Consider the following 16,500-nt stretch of genomic DNA (forward strand, 5'->3'; position numbering starts at 1 on the left):
CCACTCCACCCCTGTGTGCCTTTTGCTGTCCCCGCAGTCTGGTTGATGTCACTCTCGCTCCCCCCTTTTCTATTTCAGCAACGAGTTCAGCAAGATGGTGGCAGGGGAATATCTGAAGTTCTTCGTGTTCACGGGGATGAGCCTGGACCAGGCTCTCAGGTCAGAGCTGAGTGCGTGTACATGTGTGCTTGTGTGGTGGCCACGCGAGTGGAGTCCTAGCAGACCATGCCCTCCACAGCTCCACACCTGCACAGGGATCTTCAGGACCAGGCAGACCCCACAGCTCCCACCTGGAGATCCCCTTACCTCTTATGTGACAGGGATTGAGCCCTGAAGTTGTGTCTCAGCCACATAACTACAAAAGAGCACCCCTGGTCTTAACTCATCAGTCCGTGCAGTGGGGTAACAGTCAGGCACACCTAGGACTGGCTTTCCAAACCCTGAGCTCAGAGTGTCTTGGTGTCACCCCCACCTCCTTCCCCAGTGTAGTGCCCAGGGCTGGCTGTAGGTCTCTGCAGTGTGCTGGCAGGCTATGATGCTGTGGGCTTGGAGGGGAGTCCTGCGGTGGGTTGGGAGGAATGTGCGATGGCAGGGCTTCATCTGGCATATGGGGTGGGGGGTCTCCAGACCAGAAAGCACGGCTACACTCCTGCGCAAGGTGGGTTGGAGAAGCTGCTGGTGGCCTTCAAGTGTGACCAATGCTGCTGCTGCTGCTTCTTCAGGTCCTTTCTAAAGGAGCTGGCCTTGATGGGAGAGACACAAGAGCGAGAGCGAGTGCTGGCTCATTTTTCCCAGCGCTATTACGAGTGTAATCCCAATGCCATCTCTTCAGAGGGTAAGCAACTGTGCGTGTCTGTGTGTGCGTGACTGTGTGTTTCAAGCGAGCCCATGTGTTCATCAGTTCTGTGAAAGTGCTCAAACTGAAACCAGAGAGCAGGCTGAGAGCCTGTACTGATGCCTTAGGAGACAGTTCTGGTTATGGAGATGTCATTTCCCTCAAATGACAGATGCTTTAGATTATTTTAAAAAAAACCCCAAAACTGCTCTGGTTGGATCATGCATAATTAGGGCTCAACCCATCCTTAATTCTGACCTTGAGCAGATTAGCACAAGAGGCGAGAGAAGGCCCTCCTCACCAAATAGACCCCAGCTCTCAGACCCTCAGCTCAGGGAATGGCCAGGTGAGAAATCTCAGGTGCCCAGCACTCGGGGCGGCACAGACACCCACTTTGTACTGTTTCACATCTTTGCGCCGCTCCTGTGTGCGTTCACGTGCTGGGTCTGCTCTGGGCTGGCTCTGGGGTGGGTGAGATTTGGGCTGCCTGGCTGGCAGAGGGCTGTGCCGGTCCCACCTTGCTGTGCTAGGAGCTCTGCAGGATTAGCTGCAGCATCGCTGCCTGGCTGAAGAGGCTGCAGGCTTGGAAGGGAGTTTGTACGCTCAGGTTTGGGACTAGCTTTAATTCAGTGGCCTCCTACCTACTTGCCTGCGTGCTGCCAGCACCACGCTGACTGCTGTGTGCCCTGCCCTGCTTGCCCGGGGTGGGAGGAGAGGGCTCACGGCTGTCTTGGGGGCTCAGAGCCCCCATGCCCTGCCTGAGATGCTGAGGGCCTGGAGCAGCAGCTGCAGGGCCCAGCCAGGGGCTCTAACTCCTGTCCTGTGCTTGTGCTGCAGACGGAGCCCACACCCTCACCTGCGCCCTGATGCTGCTAAACACAGATCTGCATGGACACGTAAGTTCCCACTGCCATTGGCCCCGTCTGTCCCTGCTCTGTCTGTCCCCACCGCACTGAACCACAGGTACGGGACCCTGGACCTGTGAGAGCTGGTCACCCCTGATGTGTCTGGGGAGAAGAGCGGAGAAAGGCTGAGTGAGAGAAGGGAGCTGGCAAAGGAGAGAGTGGGGCTTTGGAGGAGATGTGCTGAGCTGGAAGATGTGGAGGTGGGATGAGGACAGAAGAGGGAAGTGGACAGGGAGAAAGGGTGGGAGTGAGACTCCAAAACTAGCTGCCATGGGAGCAGGTAGCACTCAGCTTAGAAAAAGGAGGCTAGTTAAGACTCCTGGAGACTAGGCAAAGCTGGCAGCTTTCCCACACCTTCAAGCAGGCTCCCTGAGACCTAGCTGGTCCCTCACCCCACTACAGAGATGGGGATCTGTTCCTGGGCTGTAGAACCTGCTCCAGTCAGCACCGGCCCCCTGGCCTGTAGAACCCGCTCCAGTCAGCACCGGCCCCCTGGCCTGAAGGTAACCCCCTGCCTTTCTCTTCCACTGGCTCCCCAGAACATCGGGAAGAGAATGTCCTGCTCTGACTTCATTGGCAACTTGGAGGGGCTCAACGGAGGCACTGACTTCCCCAAGGAGCTGCTCAAGGTAAATTCGGTTGCTCTTCCTCGCCAGCCAAGCAGCAGGAGCAAAAGCGAGAGCTTTGGGTGGGATCACATGGATGACTACGTGGGATGCAATGAATGTGTCCATCCTTGTGCAGGAATGGTGGTGGTCCCCTGGCCCACAGCTTTCCTCCCACCTTGCTGAGGAGAACATGGGCTGCCCCGTTCCCCCAGGAGGACATTGGAGGCTGGGGTCCTGATGCTCTCACTGGTTTTGCTCTGCTGCCTGCATCACAGGCAAGGGGGCCACGTGTGGGGCCAGCTTATTAGGGTTGGTTTGCACAGCTGCAGCCAGAGGCTTTGTGGCGTTGACCTCATGGTATTCAGCCCTTCCTGGCTCCCTGAATCACTGGAGCCCAAAGCCAAGGCCAGGCCCTGGGACTGGAGCCATCGCTGGTGGCAGAGGGAATGTTTCTGGTGACATGGGCAAGGCATAGCGATGGGGAGGGTGGACTGGTGGTTGAAGTCCCAGAGCTGGGAACTCACTGCACTGGTGTGACTAGGGGGAACTCCTGCCTTCTCCCTGCCTGACCCAGTTCCCAGCAGGGCTTGGCCAGGGAGGGCAGCATTCTCGGGAGGGTTTTCTCCCCATCTTGGGCCCTGGGAATAGGATTAGCTCCCATGGGACCTGTCAGGCAGAAACCATTGCTGTTGGTGAAGTGCTACAGTTGGCAAATACTTGTGATGTGGAAGATGGGTTCCCCCAGGGTGCCGGAGCCATGATGGAGGGAGATGGTTGATGAAAAAAGGCGAAAAGGTGAAAAGCTGAGCTCCCTTTTCAGCCTCTGTGGGTCTATTCCTGGCTGTGTCGCTCACCCCATCATTAAGGGGTTACCAGCAGCTCTCAATAGGGCTGTCCTCCCTCTCAGCCCACGCTTCACCAGTAAAAGAAGTTACTCACGAAAAATTCTCCTCTAATTTTAAACCCAGCTCCAGAAAAGGCTTTAAGCATCCGAAATGGAATAGAAACATCCAAAGCCTGAACCCCTGCCCTCCAGTGCTGCTGCACACTGGAGCATCCAAGCTTTACAGGCTCCTTGGTGTGCCCCTTTTGCAGCCCCTGGCACCCCCACGGTTGGGTGCCCCCACTTCAGGCACCACTGCATCCCTGTTAGACTTCACCCCAAAAAGTACCGTCAGTTTAAACACGTGAGATCAAGTTATCCCATCAGATCCCACCCAGCCAGTGGGAAATAGGGCAGCGAGCAAGTGCCACAAAGCTACAGGCTTTCTCCATGGGTAGGAGCCAAGACCTTTGCTGGGTGTAAGGCAGCGGGGGGAGGCTGCAGCGCTGCAGCACAGCCCTGCACAGCTCTGCCCGCAGCCCAGCAGCGGGGAGGCTGCTCTGCTAAAAATGGCCTGTTCCCTCTGCAGCTGCGGTGCTTCCCACCGCCGCTTTTCAGCCGCCTCTGTACGTGCTGGGGAGGGGGAGCAAAAGGCGGTGTGAGGAACTACATGCGGGGCAGGCTGCAGCTCCTTGCCTGAAGCACCGCTCCACTTCGGGGAGCCCCTGCCCGTGCAAGGGGGATTGGGGTCCCGGGGCGAGTGAGATGGGGAAACTGCTGTCAGCCTGCGCTGGGGTGGGGCCCGACAAGGAAAGGTGCCTGAAGGCACTGTGCCTCTCCTGGGCAGCTTTTGCCAGGCTCAGCCAGAGAAGACACCCTCTCCCTTTTGGACACCCACTGCTTTTGGCTGCTTGGTGCTTGGGTCCCCATGCAGGCTCAGGGGGCAGAGAAATGGGGAAAGCCTCTCCCGCTGCCCTCCTTGCAGCAGCCTGCACTAGTCCCATTACCTCAGGTAGAAGGCTGCCTTCTCAGCAGACCTGGCTGGCAGGCCGTGCCTGGGGACTGAGGCGCCTGTGCAAGCGTGCCGCACAGCTGGCTGGCTAATTTTAGCCCTCCAGGAGCACATGCGTTTCCGAAGGGCAGCAGGGGAGGGGAAGGGCTGGCAGGCTTCAGAGGAGCTTCCCAAAGCTCAGGGCTGGGTCTTAGGCAGCTCTGACAGCACAGAAGAAGGATCTTGTGGGCTCTTCTAAGCCTACCCAGGGAGATAGTGCAGGCTCCTACCCCACAGGCTTCAGAGCTGGAGAACTGAAGGTAGTCCCCACCCACAGCACTTGCCACCAGGGAAACAGGGACAGCAGGGCAGGACCTAGGTGGGGGGGATGACACAAGGCCACCATCCCCTGTGACTCTGGGGACAGCACCAGGAATAGACCTGCAGGGAACCTGAGCACTTCCCTCATCTCTGGCTGTGGGGAGTCCCAAGACAAACGCAGCACGATGCCTGAGAGCAGTGGCAGCTTGAGTCAGACGAGAACTTTATCTGCTACTAGATAATACATGTAAACAATCCCAGTTTTATGCAGAAGAAACGAAAACACTTGAAAGCTTGTGTTTTCACAGCTGAGCACCACGTCCCCCTCACTGGCAGTGCCTCGCCATGCCCTGCACAACACTGCTGCTGGAGCTGAGGCAGCAATGCCTTACCAGTACTCAACTACCACTGCTGGAAACCCTTTCCTCTGGCTCTGAAAGCTCCCCTGGAGAATTGTGCTCCACAGGCAGGGCTGGCTAGCTTTCTGACTTGGGTGTCCTCCCCACTGGGGCAGGGAGCCATGCCGGGGATATGAAAACCCATATAATTCTGTGTCCAAGGATGCCCATGTGTACAGGACCTGAACTCCTGTGGCCAAATGAAGGCAGCTGTCCACCCCGCAAAGAAAGAGGTGAAGCAGGACGTCCTGGAGTTGGTGATATTTTGGTTAGCTCTTGAGATGTTGTTCTTCTCTTGTCAGTGTGATTTTAGCTCAGGCCCCCTGGGATTTCACTCACTGTTTCTGATTGTCTTATATTTCAGACATGGATTTGACCTTTACATGATTGATCACTTTGCAGAGCCTTAGCTCTTCCCCATCTTCCTTAGTCTTTTATCTTAATCTGGTGCTTTGCTGGCCAGTACCAACACAGCAGGGCCAAATCAGGCCCCATTTATCCCCGGCACTACTTAGCAATTGTGGGAGTGAGCAAAATTTCTGCTGCCTTCCAGCCTAGGAGCCAGAGTACTTCACAGATGTTAATGAATTAAGCCTGACAATGCAGTCGGGTCCCCGGGGGAGGAAGGTAGGATGGGCACCCACCTTCCAGCTTGGAGCACAACGGCAGGGCTCAGATGCTCAGAGTGCTGGGTAAGTGATTAACAATGTGGGAAGAAAGCCCCGGCTCCCACCTCTGAGCTATAATCACAGGAACGCTTGCTCAGTCTAATCCCCCGGGGTAATTTTTTTTTTTTTTTTGCCTGTTTCTCCTGGGAGTTATACGCTGCCCTGCCCTTGTCTCCTGTGGCTCCCCCCAGCCTCAGGGGCAGCCCAGTACATCTGATGGGCTGGGCACCCATGTCCCCTGCCTCAAAATTTTGCCCAGCAATCACTATGCCAAGCAGACAGGACAGAGTGGAAAATTTCCCCTTCTCCACTGGCTGCATCTCCTACTCAGTCAAGCTTAACTAAATTACACATCGATCCTCATGCCTTCTGCAAGGATGCCCAGCCCTTTGCTTCTTCACGGGAATAGCTGCCTGGAGCATCTACGTCCCGCACTTAACCAGCCGGGTGGCTCTAGCTACTGATTTTTCTGGCCTGACCTCGAAGGAATGGGCAGGAGGGTTAAGTGTGGGGTGGGCATTGAAGAGGGAAGGTCTGAGGTTTCCTACCAGCTCAGCCCTTTGGAGGTCCCTGGTACAGGCTGGGCTCCAGCAGCAGCTCTAAAGCCTGCCCAGCCGGCACAGAGGGGAGGTGCCGCCTGCCTGATGGAGCCCAGGAAGCCCCTGAGATGTCACCACTGCTGCCCCCCAGCCCCATGAGCCCGGGAGGGTCCAGCCACCCGCTCCCGCTCTCCCTGCTGGGGCAGAAAGGAGGCAGGGAGGGCCGGCCGGTGCACCGGGGGCAGCTCTGCCAACTCGTGTGGCATCAGCGCCAGGGACGGTGTCCCACCGCGCGAAGCTCGCCGCTGCCTCCGCGGACCCGGCTCCACCGCTCGGCTCGGCTCGGCCCCGCTCGGCTCGGTTCGGCTCGGCCGGGCGCCGTGGGTCGCCATTGGCTGCGGCGGGCGGGGCGGGGCCCCGCCTCTGTCGGGCAGCAGCCGCCGAGCCCTGCCCGGCCCGGCCCGGCTTCAACAGGCGGCGGCGGCGGCGGCGGAGCGGGCCGCGGCAGGCAGGGCAGGCAGGGCCGGGCAGGGCCGCCGGGCACCCCGCCGCCCCCTCCCACCCCCGCCGCCGCCGACAGGATGATCGGCGTCAACAGCATCAACAGCAGCGCGGGGCGCATGCGGTCCCGCTCCATGTGCTCGGTGCGCTACGGGCGCAACTACCGCGGCGTGGAGACCTTTTGCTACGGCTGGCCCCAGCGCTCCCGCACCCTCAAGCCGGTGCTTTACACCGACCTGGTGGTCAGCCGCATCCAGAGCCGCCGCAAGAAGAAGCCGGTAAGCGGCGGTGCCGGGGGAGCGGGGGGCGCCGCGGGAGGATGCGCAGCGCCCTGCGCTCCGGCGGGGACACGGGCGGGCGGACGCGCCCGGACAGCCGCCGGCCCGCCCGCTGCGAGTGCCTCAGCCCTGGCATGGATGTAGCGAGCAGCCAGCCCCATCTCCCTCCCGTCTGCTTTCTGCGGAAACGGGTCCCCGTCAGCCCCGCTCCGCCCGAGGGTCGCTGTCTCCAGCCCTGCCGTCCTCCCGCATCCCACCCCGAGCACGGGGGTAGCGGGAGCACGGCAAGACCTGGGTGACATTGCGCCGCTTACGATGGCTTGACAGCAACGCTTGCTCGAAAACATCGCTGCGAGAAGAATCCAGGACAGAGCGGTACCCCTGGGACCAGCCCTCCAGCTTAGCATAAGTGACAAGCTCTGCGGGCTCCCCGCCAAGGGCTGCGCTGAGCCGTGCCAGCCCGGCCGGGGCAGACCGGCACCCGGCTGGGGTGGCGGAGAGAGCCGCAAGGCAGCGCGGAGGGACAACGCCGCAGCCCCGGCTCTCCGCCGAGCAGAGCTGGAGAGGAGGGAGTGGCTGCCTGGACAAAAAAGGGCTTTTTATTGCCAAGAGCTTGCTCACTGTGAGCCGGCATCCGTTTTGGAGGTGTTACGCTGCTGTGCATCGGTCCTAGGTGGGGAGAAGCAAACAGGCTTTCTCTGGGTGCATCCTACCTCGGTTGGGTGCCTGCCTCTGGTGTAGCAGCAAGAGTCCTCACCAGCCCGTGTAGCAGGCAGGCTGGGGCAAAGCAGGCAGGGTTACCCCAGAGCTGCCTGGGCTGCCCCCGTGGTCAAAACCAGTCTGGTGGAGACATTAGGGCCATGACAAGTGGCAATGCTGTCATAGCGCAGTACGGTCTGGGGGCAGCATTAAGTTGTGACGCACTCAGATGGAAACATGCAGTTGGAAGGGAGATGCTTGGTCGCTGCTTCCTGTGCTGTGGGGCTGCTCTGGGAGGAATAGAGGGGTCTGCCATCCTGGGGGTGCGTAGTTGGCTGGGCAAGGAATGTTTTAAAAGATGTTGGTGCAGCTTATGATGTCACTGAGTCAAAAGCATGGGGCAGGAATATAGCCATCCGCTGCCTGCTACTGCTGCCTGCAGCAGGGCAGAAGGTGACGCACAGGACACTGTCCCCGTGGCAGCCCACCTGACAGGGAAAAAAGTCTGTCCCCACATCACTCAGCTCTGTGTGCATGAAGGAGCCCCTCTGCAGCGGAGGGGGGGGGGGGACATAGGGTGTCCACAGCAGGGTTGGTGCATGCCAGGTGCTGAGTTGTTCTTGAGTATGGGTTGTGCATGCTGGGCAGGCAGGAGGGGTGGAGGGAGGCTGAGAAGGTGAATAAGGGACCTGACATAGGTACGGTTCCCACTGATATACGTCCCTGATCTGACAGTGCCATTCATATCTGCGCAGCTGGGGAAACTGGGTGCCTGGGGGACCTGGCAGAGGTTTGTGGCTGAGCGTAGAGAAAGATATTTTGCTAAGGAAAAGTTGGGGAAAGCCAGCAATTGAGCTCTCGTATTGAAATGCTGCCAGGCACAGAGAGAGGGAGAATGACTGCAGGGAGTATGCTTGGTGGCTGTGAAGTCTATCTTGCAGGATGTCACACAGCCGTGGCTGGTCACAGGGCTGGCAGGAGGAAGGGGAGCCTTGACCTGCACAGGGCATCTTGCAGGGCTGGGAGCCGAGCGCTGTATTGCTTGTCAGAGGAACCAGCAGACTGGAAAAGGGATGTAAGAGTTATGATCCACAAAAAAGGTACCCCAGAAAGGGTTAAAACCCTGCTGGATGCCTAAATTCCTGCCTTAACCCTCCTCTGTTACTTGAGTGCTGGGCTATAGCCCTCGGTACAGTCCTGTCTGTGCCAAAGCTGTGTGCAGGCCAGCTTGCTGCCCAGCTCCCCAAACCAGCACTGGATCTCTCCTCTAGTCCGCTCTGAGCTGGGGAGCTGAAGGGGAATGTCTTCTCCTTGCCCTGCTTGCATAGGGCTGTCCCCAGTGGGGCTGGTGCTAAGGCTGGGCCGGAGCATCAGAGCCACCTGCCTCTTGCCCAGTGCAGCCTCCCACCCTTCCTGGAGATGTTTGCTAGAGCAGGACCTGGGGATGTCCTCTCAGCCTGTGTTTGGGAGGGAGGGCACCAAAGAAAGAAGTTATTGGTTCAGTTAGAAATCCCACTGGGACAGTATATTCCAAGGTCTCTTTGGTGTTGTGCATGTCTAGGGCAGAGCTGGCTGGCCCTGCATGCTGCAGCAGTGAGCTCATAACCCAGGGATGACAAAAAACCCCAACCACACTTGGGGTCGGCCGTGGTGGCATAGGGTCAGTGCCCTGCTTTCTCTTGGGCAGCACTTGCAAGTTCAGAGCTGCCAAGAGGTGCCATCCTTACAGCCCAGAGGGAATGAATCCACAGAGCAAAGACAGCCCAGAGAGAGGGACTTGCTGAGCAATGAAACCAGTGTGTCTCGTCTCTGCTGATGTGGTTGTGAGTTAGGCTTCAGGAGCCTGCACCACCTGTGCTTCCCCAGCAGAAATGTTCCATGCACCAGAGCCTGGAGTTTAGTGGACTGATGGGCAGTGGGACTGCCACAGGACCAGAAAAACAGGATGGGCTTTGTGGATGGAATGCATTTTCTCAGCTAGGACTTGGGCTGAGTCCACCAGCTTTGTTCCTGAGACTGGTGTCAGCTGGGGGTGGCGTTTAGCCAAGCGGAGTCTTGGCAGGATTTAAGTGTAGACAAAGTTTTGCATTGCCCTCTCAATCCCCCCCAGCCCCCCCGTTTGCCTCTCACTGTCCCCCAGCACAGCAGTGCTGAGCAGCCCCTGCTCCCCATCTCTGAGGTGGGGGTACTTGGCAGCTCCTGCCTGCAGCGGGCTTGTGGGATGCTGTCGGGGCTTGTAGGAGGGCGGCTGGAGCCTTTTGAAGCCACAAGGCAGTTCAGCCTTTGAAGTGTGCACTGACAGTCCCAAAGCTCAGGTTTTTGTAGTGTGGTGCTCTGCTGGGCTGTTCTCTGGCGCTGTGCCATCCGGAATTACACCCCCACCCCCCCCACCTCCCACCCCTGGCATTTAGCAGCAATTCTCCCACAAGCCCTGCACAGGGCTGAGAGCCTGGGGGCTGCAGTCCCCTCCTGCAGCACCTCACCCTGTGGTCCAAAATCCCTGCTCAGCTGGCTCACTTCTCCCTTCCTTGGGGCACAGAGACAACCCCTCTCTGTGTTGTTGCTGAGCCAGGTGGAAGCCAAGCCGTGTGTCCCATTCTGCCCGCTCTTTCCGAGGAGCTTTTCTGCAGTTCCCAGTCCCTACTTCTCTGTGCCAGTTTTCCAGTCTCCTTTTTGTGTCTGTTGGTTCTCAGCATCTCTCATCTGTGTCCCCAGCAATAAGATCCCTTCTGTTTCCTGTGGCAACTGCTTATCATCTGCATTGCTCTGAGGTGCCTGCTTCTCCCCCTGCTCTGCTCCCAGGTTATGTTCTGCAGGACTTTGGGTTGTTTTTTTCCCTCTGTCTCTTGGCAACCTGTGATCCTCTGCTTGCACCCTGGCATCCTGCCCCTCTGGTGCCTGGGCTTCATAAGTGGGGCCGGGGTCTAATCTCCTCTTGGGCACTGAGGCCATACCCCCTCCGTGAGCCTCCTGTCTTCCCAGGAGACAAGAGAACCCTGCTTTCCACCTGCTAGATCAGGGTGATCCCTTTCCTCCTCTGCAAAACAAGCTGTTGCTGCACCAGCATCTCCCTGATGGGGAAGTACGGGAGGAGCTGTGTCCCTGCTCCATCCTGGCTGCTGCGTCTCTCAGGGGAGTGATGGATGTCCCTTCCCCAGACACCGCTGGGGCCTGTGTGCTAGCCAGCTTTCCCAGGCCCCTGCACGCCTCCAGTTGTACTTTCTCAGCCACCAGCAAGATCTCCTAGCAGCAGTCTCCGGCCCAGTGATGGATGTTGACAGCTGCCTGAACAGCCTGTGCAAGACTTGATTATTTTCCTCTGAGGATGATGCCTTCCAGATCTTGCTCCAAAGCCCTCTGCGAGCACTGTGTTGAAACCTTCTCCAGAGCCTCCCCGGCTGCAGTGCTGTACTGAGCGCTTCTGGCTTGCACTCAGCTCGGACCAGACAAACACTTGGGAGTGGGGCCCTGAAGCATCCTGCTGCAGGCAGGCTCAGCTTGCTCCTCTGCTGAGATGCAGGCAGCGGGTCCTGCCTTGCTCAACTTGGTAGTGTTCGGGCCAGCAGGGAGGGCAGGGTGCTTGGGGCTGCTGGGGAGCAGGTAGGGACAGGTCACAGCCACCCCAAGAAGCAGCAGCCCAGCAGTAGGCAAACAGCCATCCTGCTTCAACCAGACACAAGGTCCTTTGAGGTCTTCATGAATGACGGTGTGCTGATGTCCCTGCAAATCCAGGGCCAGCACCCTGCTGAAGTCTCTCCTGAAGCTTAAGCATGCTCCTGGGCAGCTTCCCACAGGAGCATCACATCACTGTGGAGCATTGGGTGCTGCCATGAGCACACCTCTGCCAGCCCAGGACAGGCATCTGACGGTGGGGAGGTTGCTGGCTGTGGCATGTCATGGCATGGAGCTCCTGGAGATGCTAGGGCAGGCTGAAGCCCTGCTGAGCGGGGTGCAGTCATGCACCATTGAAGTCCAGCCCGAAGGCTTACTCTCCTGGGGCCTGGGCCTCCTGAAGGCCATCCCTTTGGCCAGCCTGGGACACCCTAGGGATCTCCAAAGGGATTGGAAATGTTTGACACACCTCGGTTTCATGCTGCTAATGCTGTGCAACTGTTGCGGGCAGGCAGAGAGAAGAGGGGAGACAGCCAGGGCTGTGTCCCAGCACCATGCCAGGGTGTGCATGGATTTGCAGGTCCTGTGGTGCCCAGGAGAATTTACCTATAGCCCTGAAACAAGGCCAGTTGGCTGGCCAGGCCAGGATGGGGCTGGACCAGGATGAACTGGCTTGGGGCTGCCTTAACCTCCAGTGCCCCTGAGCCAGCCTGGCATGCCCCCTCCATCCCCGGAGCAGCTCCCCTGGCCTGGCACCACTCTCCTGCTGATGCCCCACTCTTCTCTCCACAGGCGCTGTATGGCTCCATCAAGAATGAGAAGCTGCAGTGGGCCATGTGAGTATCCCTCCTGGGGGCAGATGCTGCCACCCAGTGCTGGGCAGGCAGCAGGGCTACCCTGCTGGCATGGGGGGGGCTTCCTTGCCCCTGCTGCCCTCCCTGCCCACTGAAGCATTGCCTTGCCCCATCAGGCATGATGCTCCAGAGCTGTGAGGATGTGGGATGGGATGGGGGTGCCTGGAGAGCTGCGGTGGCAGCGTACCCTTGGCTGCCCTCAGCTCCTTGATGGGGACCCCTTCCCCAGCATACTGGGGGAAGGCTGCCCGAGGCCAGCTCCCCACAGCTTTGGCGTTGCTTCGTGCGGTCATGTCCAGGGTGGGAGCGGGCAGGCTCGGGGTGGGGGGGGGGGGGGCCGTGGCTGTGCTGGGGCCCCGCAGGGTGCCCGCACCCTCGCCCACAGCTGCCATCTCCAGCAGCAGGAGCAGCAGCGCCCGCGCTGTGGGGATTAATCAGCCCGGCGGTACTGCCAGCGCTGAGCCAATGCATTCGGGCTGCTGCCATGGAGACGCCAGCAGATGCTGAGGGGTTTAATTAGCAGTGAGCGGCTCTGAGGGAGGGGGGAGGCAGCAGCTCTGGGCTCCCACATCTTCCTGTCAGGTGGGGGGAGAGGCACTGATTCAGCCTGCCTGTGGTGCGAGGGGCCATGACCTGGGTGCAGAGCGTGAGTGGGGGCCTGCCCCCGGGGCTGCCTGTGTTCTGCCCCCGGGGCTGGTGCTGCCACTGCCTGAGACCTCCCTGCCATAGGCTCCCTGCACCCCTTTGCTGGTGGCTCTGAGCCCTGTAGCCCAACTGCTGCCCTGAAGGAGTGGGGACTGCAGCCTGGGTCTCTCTTTGAGGCGGTTTCCCTCTAGACCCTCTCTCCTGCCAGCTCCTGCCTGCAAGCCTGTACACCATGGGCCAGGGGGGCTGGGGTGGTGCCAAGCCCCAGGGCACTGCTCCTCCACCCCCCTGGCTCCTCGGCTTGGCCAGCACCAGTCCTAGCCCTGTCCATAAAGGCTCCTCGCTCCCTGGGGCAGGCAGGGCCCCCCACCCTGAATTGGCAGCAGACACCCCCATGCCTTGTCTTTCAAGGGGCCAGGCAGCACCTCAGCTGCCAGCCTAGAGAGGCAGGGGCACAGAGGCATGACTGGGTTTGGGATGCTCACCAGTCATGTGAGACTGCTCAGCCTGGTCTGCTGCTTCTGACCTCCCTTTCAGAAGCTGGGCCTGAAAGTGGCACTGGTAAGTGGGAAGCGTGGTGTTTTCTGTCCCCAGCAAGGTAACAAACCCTTTCCCCACCCAAATCTGTGCCTGGCAGAGATGAGGAGGAGCTGAGAAAGTCCCTCTCGGAGCTGGCAGACCCCAACCCGAAGTCCATCAAGCGTATCAGCAGCTGCAGTAACCCCTTTCTGGACTTCTCCCAAGACTCCAGCATCGCCACCTACAAGCATGGACTGTTAGTGCGCAAGATCCACGCTGATCCTGACTGCAAGAAAAGTAAGTTCCTGGGGGGACCACAGGAGGGACCTGGGGGCACGGGTGAGCTCCAGAAACCCAGTGGGGAGCAGGGCAGGAGTCACTACATGACACCTGACTGTGGGATCATGCCAGCCTCCAGCATCAGCTCCCTGTGCCCTGTCTGTCCAGCTGTGACGGGTGTAATTCAGCCCCTAAGCTGGGGAGCCTGAAAGTGTCTCCCTGCTGTCCATCCCTACCATTGGGGCTGGGCAGCCCCTGCCTGTAGCACTGGGAAGGGGGCAGGCAGGGAGGTGGGGGTGGGCTCCTGGGGGATGCACCCTTGCTACAGGATGGCAATGATGAAGGAAGGTGTCCTGTGGTGCAGCAAACAAGCCACGCAGCGGGCTGCCGCTGGTTGGGCGCTGCCAGGCACGTTCGCCGTTTCAACCATAAAAATCCCTTCTAAGCCCTGGCCATCTAATGCCGCCTTGATTTGATTAGATGCAGCCGCCCTCCAAAGCCAGTATTACCTGGCGGGCAGCACTGCCTCGTCCCCATCCCTGAGCGAGGCAGCGAGTGCAGCGGTGCTGGCCCCGGGAGGCAGCAGGCGGCCCCCCTGCCAGCAGCACCATCTGCCAGCCACGCGGCCGGCACGGGCTCAGGTGCACGGGGACAATCCTGGCGTGCCGCCCATCCCTGGGGTGGGGTGACGTGTGCCGTGGCAGGGCTGGCTGGAGGAGGATGGAGAGCAGGGGGAGCCTTTCCCCCACTCAGCGCTGGGGCTGATGCTGCTCTCTTCTCCCCGGCAGCGCCCCGAGGGAAACGCGGCTGGAAGCCCTTCCACGCCATCCTGAAGGGGATGATTCTCTACCTGCAGAAGGTAGGCAGCAGCGGGGCTGCTCGTGTCTGCACCAGGGAGGGGGATCATCCCTGACGCAGGGAGGGAGGTCATGGCAGCGAGAGAGGGGCTCCGGTGCCTGGCATTACAACGCTCGTCCTAACCAGACTCAGCACCATGCCTGCTTGAACCATTGCTTGGAGACCTGATGGCATCTCTGTTCCTGGCATACTTGGGCTTGGACTGGGTGGTGAAAGTGGCTGCCAACCGAGGGCCCTGTGTGCAGGGGCTTGGCTGGGGAGAGAAGAGGCACCAGGGCCTTTGCCCTGGGGGGGGGTGTTAGGCTGCAAATCCAGTCTCCTGCAGGCACAGGTGCTGCCCAGCTGTTGCCAAGCCCATGCACCCGGGTTGTGCAGCCTCTCTCCATGGGTATAGCACGAGCTGCAGGCAGAGCCTGGTGGAGGGTGATGTCCAAGCCCCAGCACTGCAGGCACTCATGTGCAGTCCCCATGGCCTTGTAGAGCTGACTCATGGTGGGGTGCATCCCTAAGGCAGCCCTGAAATACCCCGTGATTCACAGGAGGAGTATAAGCCAGGGAAGGCACTGGCAGAAGAGGAGCTGAAGAATGCTATTAGCATCCACCATTCGCTTGCCACGCGGGCATCTGACTACAGCAAGCGACCCAATGTCTTCTACCTCAGGACAGCTGACTGGAGGGTCTTCCTCTTCCAAGCACAGTGAGTCCTACGGGATCACCGGCTGGGCCCCACGCTGGGGTGCAGAGGCTCATCTGACCAGGGCAGAGGGTGGGATGGGTCTTAGGGCCACGTTGCTCTCTCCTGTCCTGTCCCTTTCTGGAAGGAAAGGGACTCGGTGCCAGTGCTGTTCTTCGCCCAGTTCCTTTTCTTCCCACCCCAATGGGCTCATAATGGCCCAAGTCGCTGGGGTCAGAGCCTCGGGTGCTGGGGGATCTGCAGGGCCCCTGGGGGACCCAGATCTCATCTGCAGGGCAGGTCCCTCTGGCTGTGACTTGGATAGTGCCACTTAGAGTCCATCTGTGGTTTGGCCTTTCTCCCCAGGAACCCTGAACAGATGCACTCGTGGATCACGCGCATCAATGTGGTGGCAGCCATGTTCTCCGCACCCCCCTTCCCCGCAGCCATCGGCTCCCAGAAGAAGTTCAGCCGCCCGCTGCTGCCCAGCTCCTGCACCAGGCTGTCCCAGGTGGGCCATGGTGTGGGGGCAGCTGGGAGCATGGGACAGACCCCCTGGGTCTGCTGGTGGCACTGTCCCCTGTGGAGGGACCCATGTGGTGCCACGCGCCCAGCTACCTCCCAGCGGGATACAGGGCTGAAGGAGCATGGCTGGGGAGACATGGAGCAAGGGGGTGCTGAGGTTGGGGACAGGCAGCGAGTTCTTATTCTTGGCAGCAGGAACTGGAGACAGGCGATGGAGTCAGACGGTGGAGGAGAGCATGGTCCCACACCATGGCTTGCAGGGTCCTGTCAGGGCAAGGACCTTGAAAGGCGACCAGCCAGGGGGATTAACTGGTGCTCACGTGTGCCAGGGCAGTTATTCATAGAGCAGAAAGGATTAAAAAAAACCGCACCAGCCTAGTTATAGAGGGGATTAAATTCTTCTGCTTTAAGACTGCAGCCAGCCCCCCACGAGGCAGAAGCAGATTGCCCCCAAGGGCATGTGCTTTTGCCTGCCGTTTACAAAAAACAACCAACCAACCAAAAAACAACAACCCAGGAGCAGAACCTGAGATCCTGGCTGGATCCAAGAGAGGAAAAAAAAAACAACCTGTTCTGGACCCAACCGGCTTACGCTGCCGGGGGGGGCGCAGAGCAGAGAGCAGAGCGGGGTACTGACATGGTGCCACCCTTCCCCAGGAGGAGCAGGTGAAGAGCCACGAGACCAAGTTCAAGACAATGTCAGCGGAGCTGCTGGAGCATCGCTCCTCACTTCCCGAGAAGAAGGTGAAGGGCAAGGAGTATGAGGAGCTGAAGCAGAAAGAAGAGTACCTGGAGTTTGAGGTGAGCTGGGAGACACACACACACACACACGCACACCCCCTGCCCCCAGCCCCTCTGCCCCTGCCCATTTGGCAATCCTGAGTGAGGGACCCACCGTACCTATCAGCTGAATTGCACTGTGCCACTGCCATGCTCTGGGACCACAAACATCCCCCCGACCCTGGGATG

At 59.6% G+C, this 16,500-nt stretch overlaps 1 protein-coding gene across 8 annotated transcripts in view; it reads left to right on the forward strand.

Annotated features, from left to right (window-relative positions):
* Nucleotides 1–16,500, forward strand: part of PSD (pleckstrin and Sec7 domain containing) — a 48,943-nt gene that overhangs the window by 30,597 nt on the left and 1,846 nt on the right. For all 8 annotated transcript variants that reach the window (XM_054831463.1, XM_054831466.1, XM_054831467.1 and 5 more), the window contains 10 exons: nucleotides 79–159; nucleotides 723–835; nucleotides 1,673–1,731; nucleotides 2,280–2,369; nucleotides 11,971–12,014; nucleotides 13,315–13,493; nucleotides 14,264–14,334; nucleotides 14,873–15,030; nucleotides 15,373–15,517; nucleotides 16,189–16,332. In XM_054831463.1, coding sequence (XP_054687438.1) covers nucleotides 79–159; nucleotides 723–835; nucleotides 1,673–1,731; nucleotides 2,280–2,369; nucleotides 11,971–12,014; nucleotides 13,315–13,493; nucleotides 14,264–14,334; nucleotides 14,873–15,030; nucleotides 15,373–15,517; nucleotides 16,189–16,332 — 1,084 coding nt within the window. The remainder of the gene's footprint in view (nucleotides 1–78; nucleotides 160–722; nucleotides 836–1,672; nucleotides 1,732–2,279; nucleotides 2,370–11,970; nucleotides 12,015–13,314; nucleotides 13,494–14,263; nucleotides 14,335–14,872; nucleotides 15,031–15,372; nucleotides 15,518–16,188; nucleotides 16,333–16,500) is intronic.

This window comes from Grus americana, chromosome 7, assembly GCF_028858705.1.
Source record: "Grus americana isolate bGruAme1 chromosome 7, bGruAme1.mat, whole genome shotgun sequence".
In the NCBI taxonomy this organism is placed as follows: Eukaryota; Metazoa; Chordata; class Aves; order Gruiformes; family Gruidae; genus Grus; species Grus americana.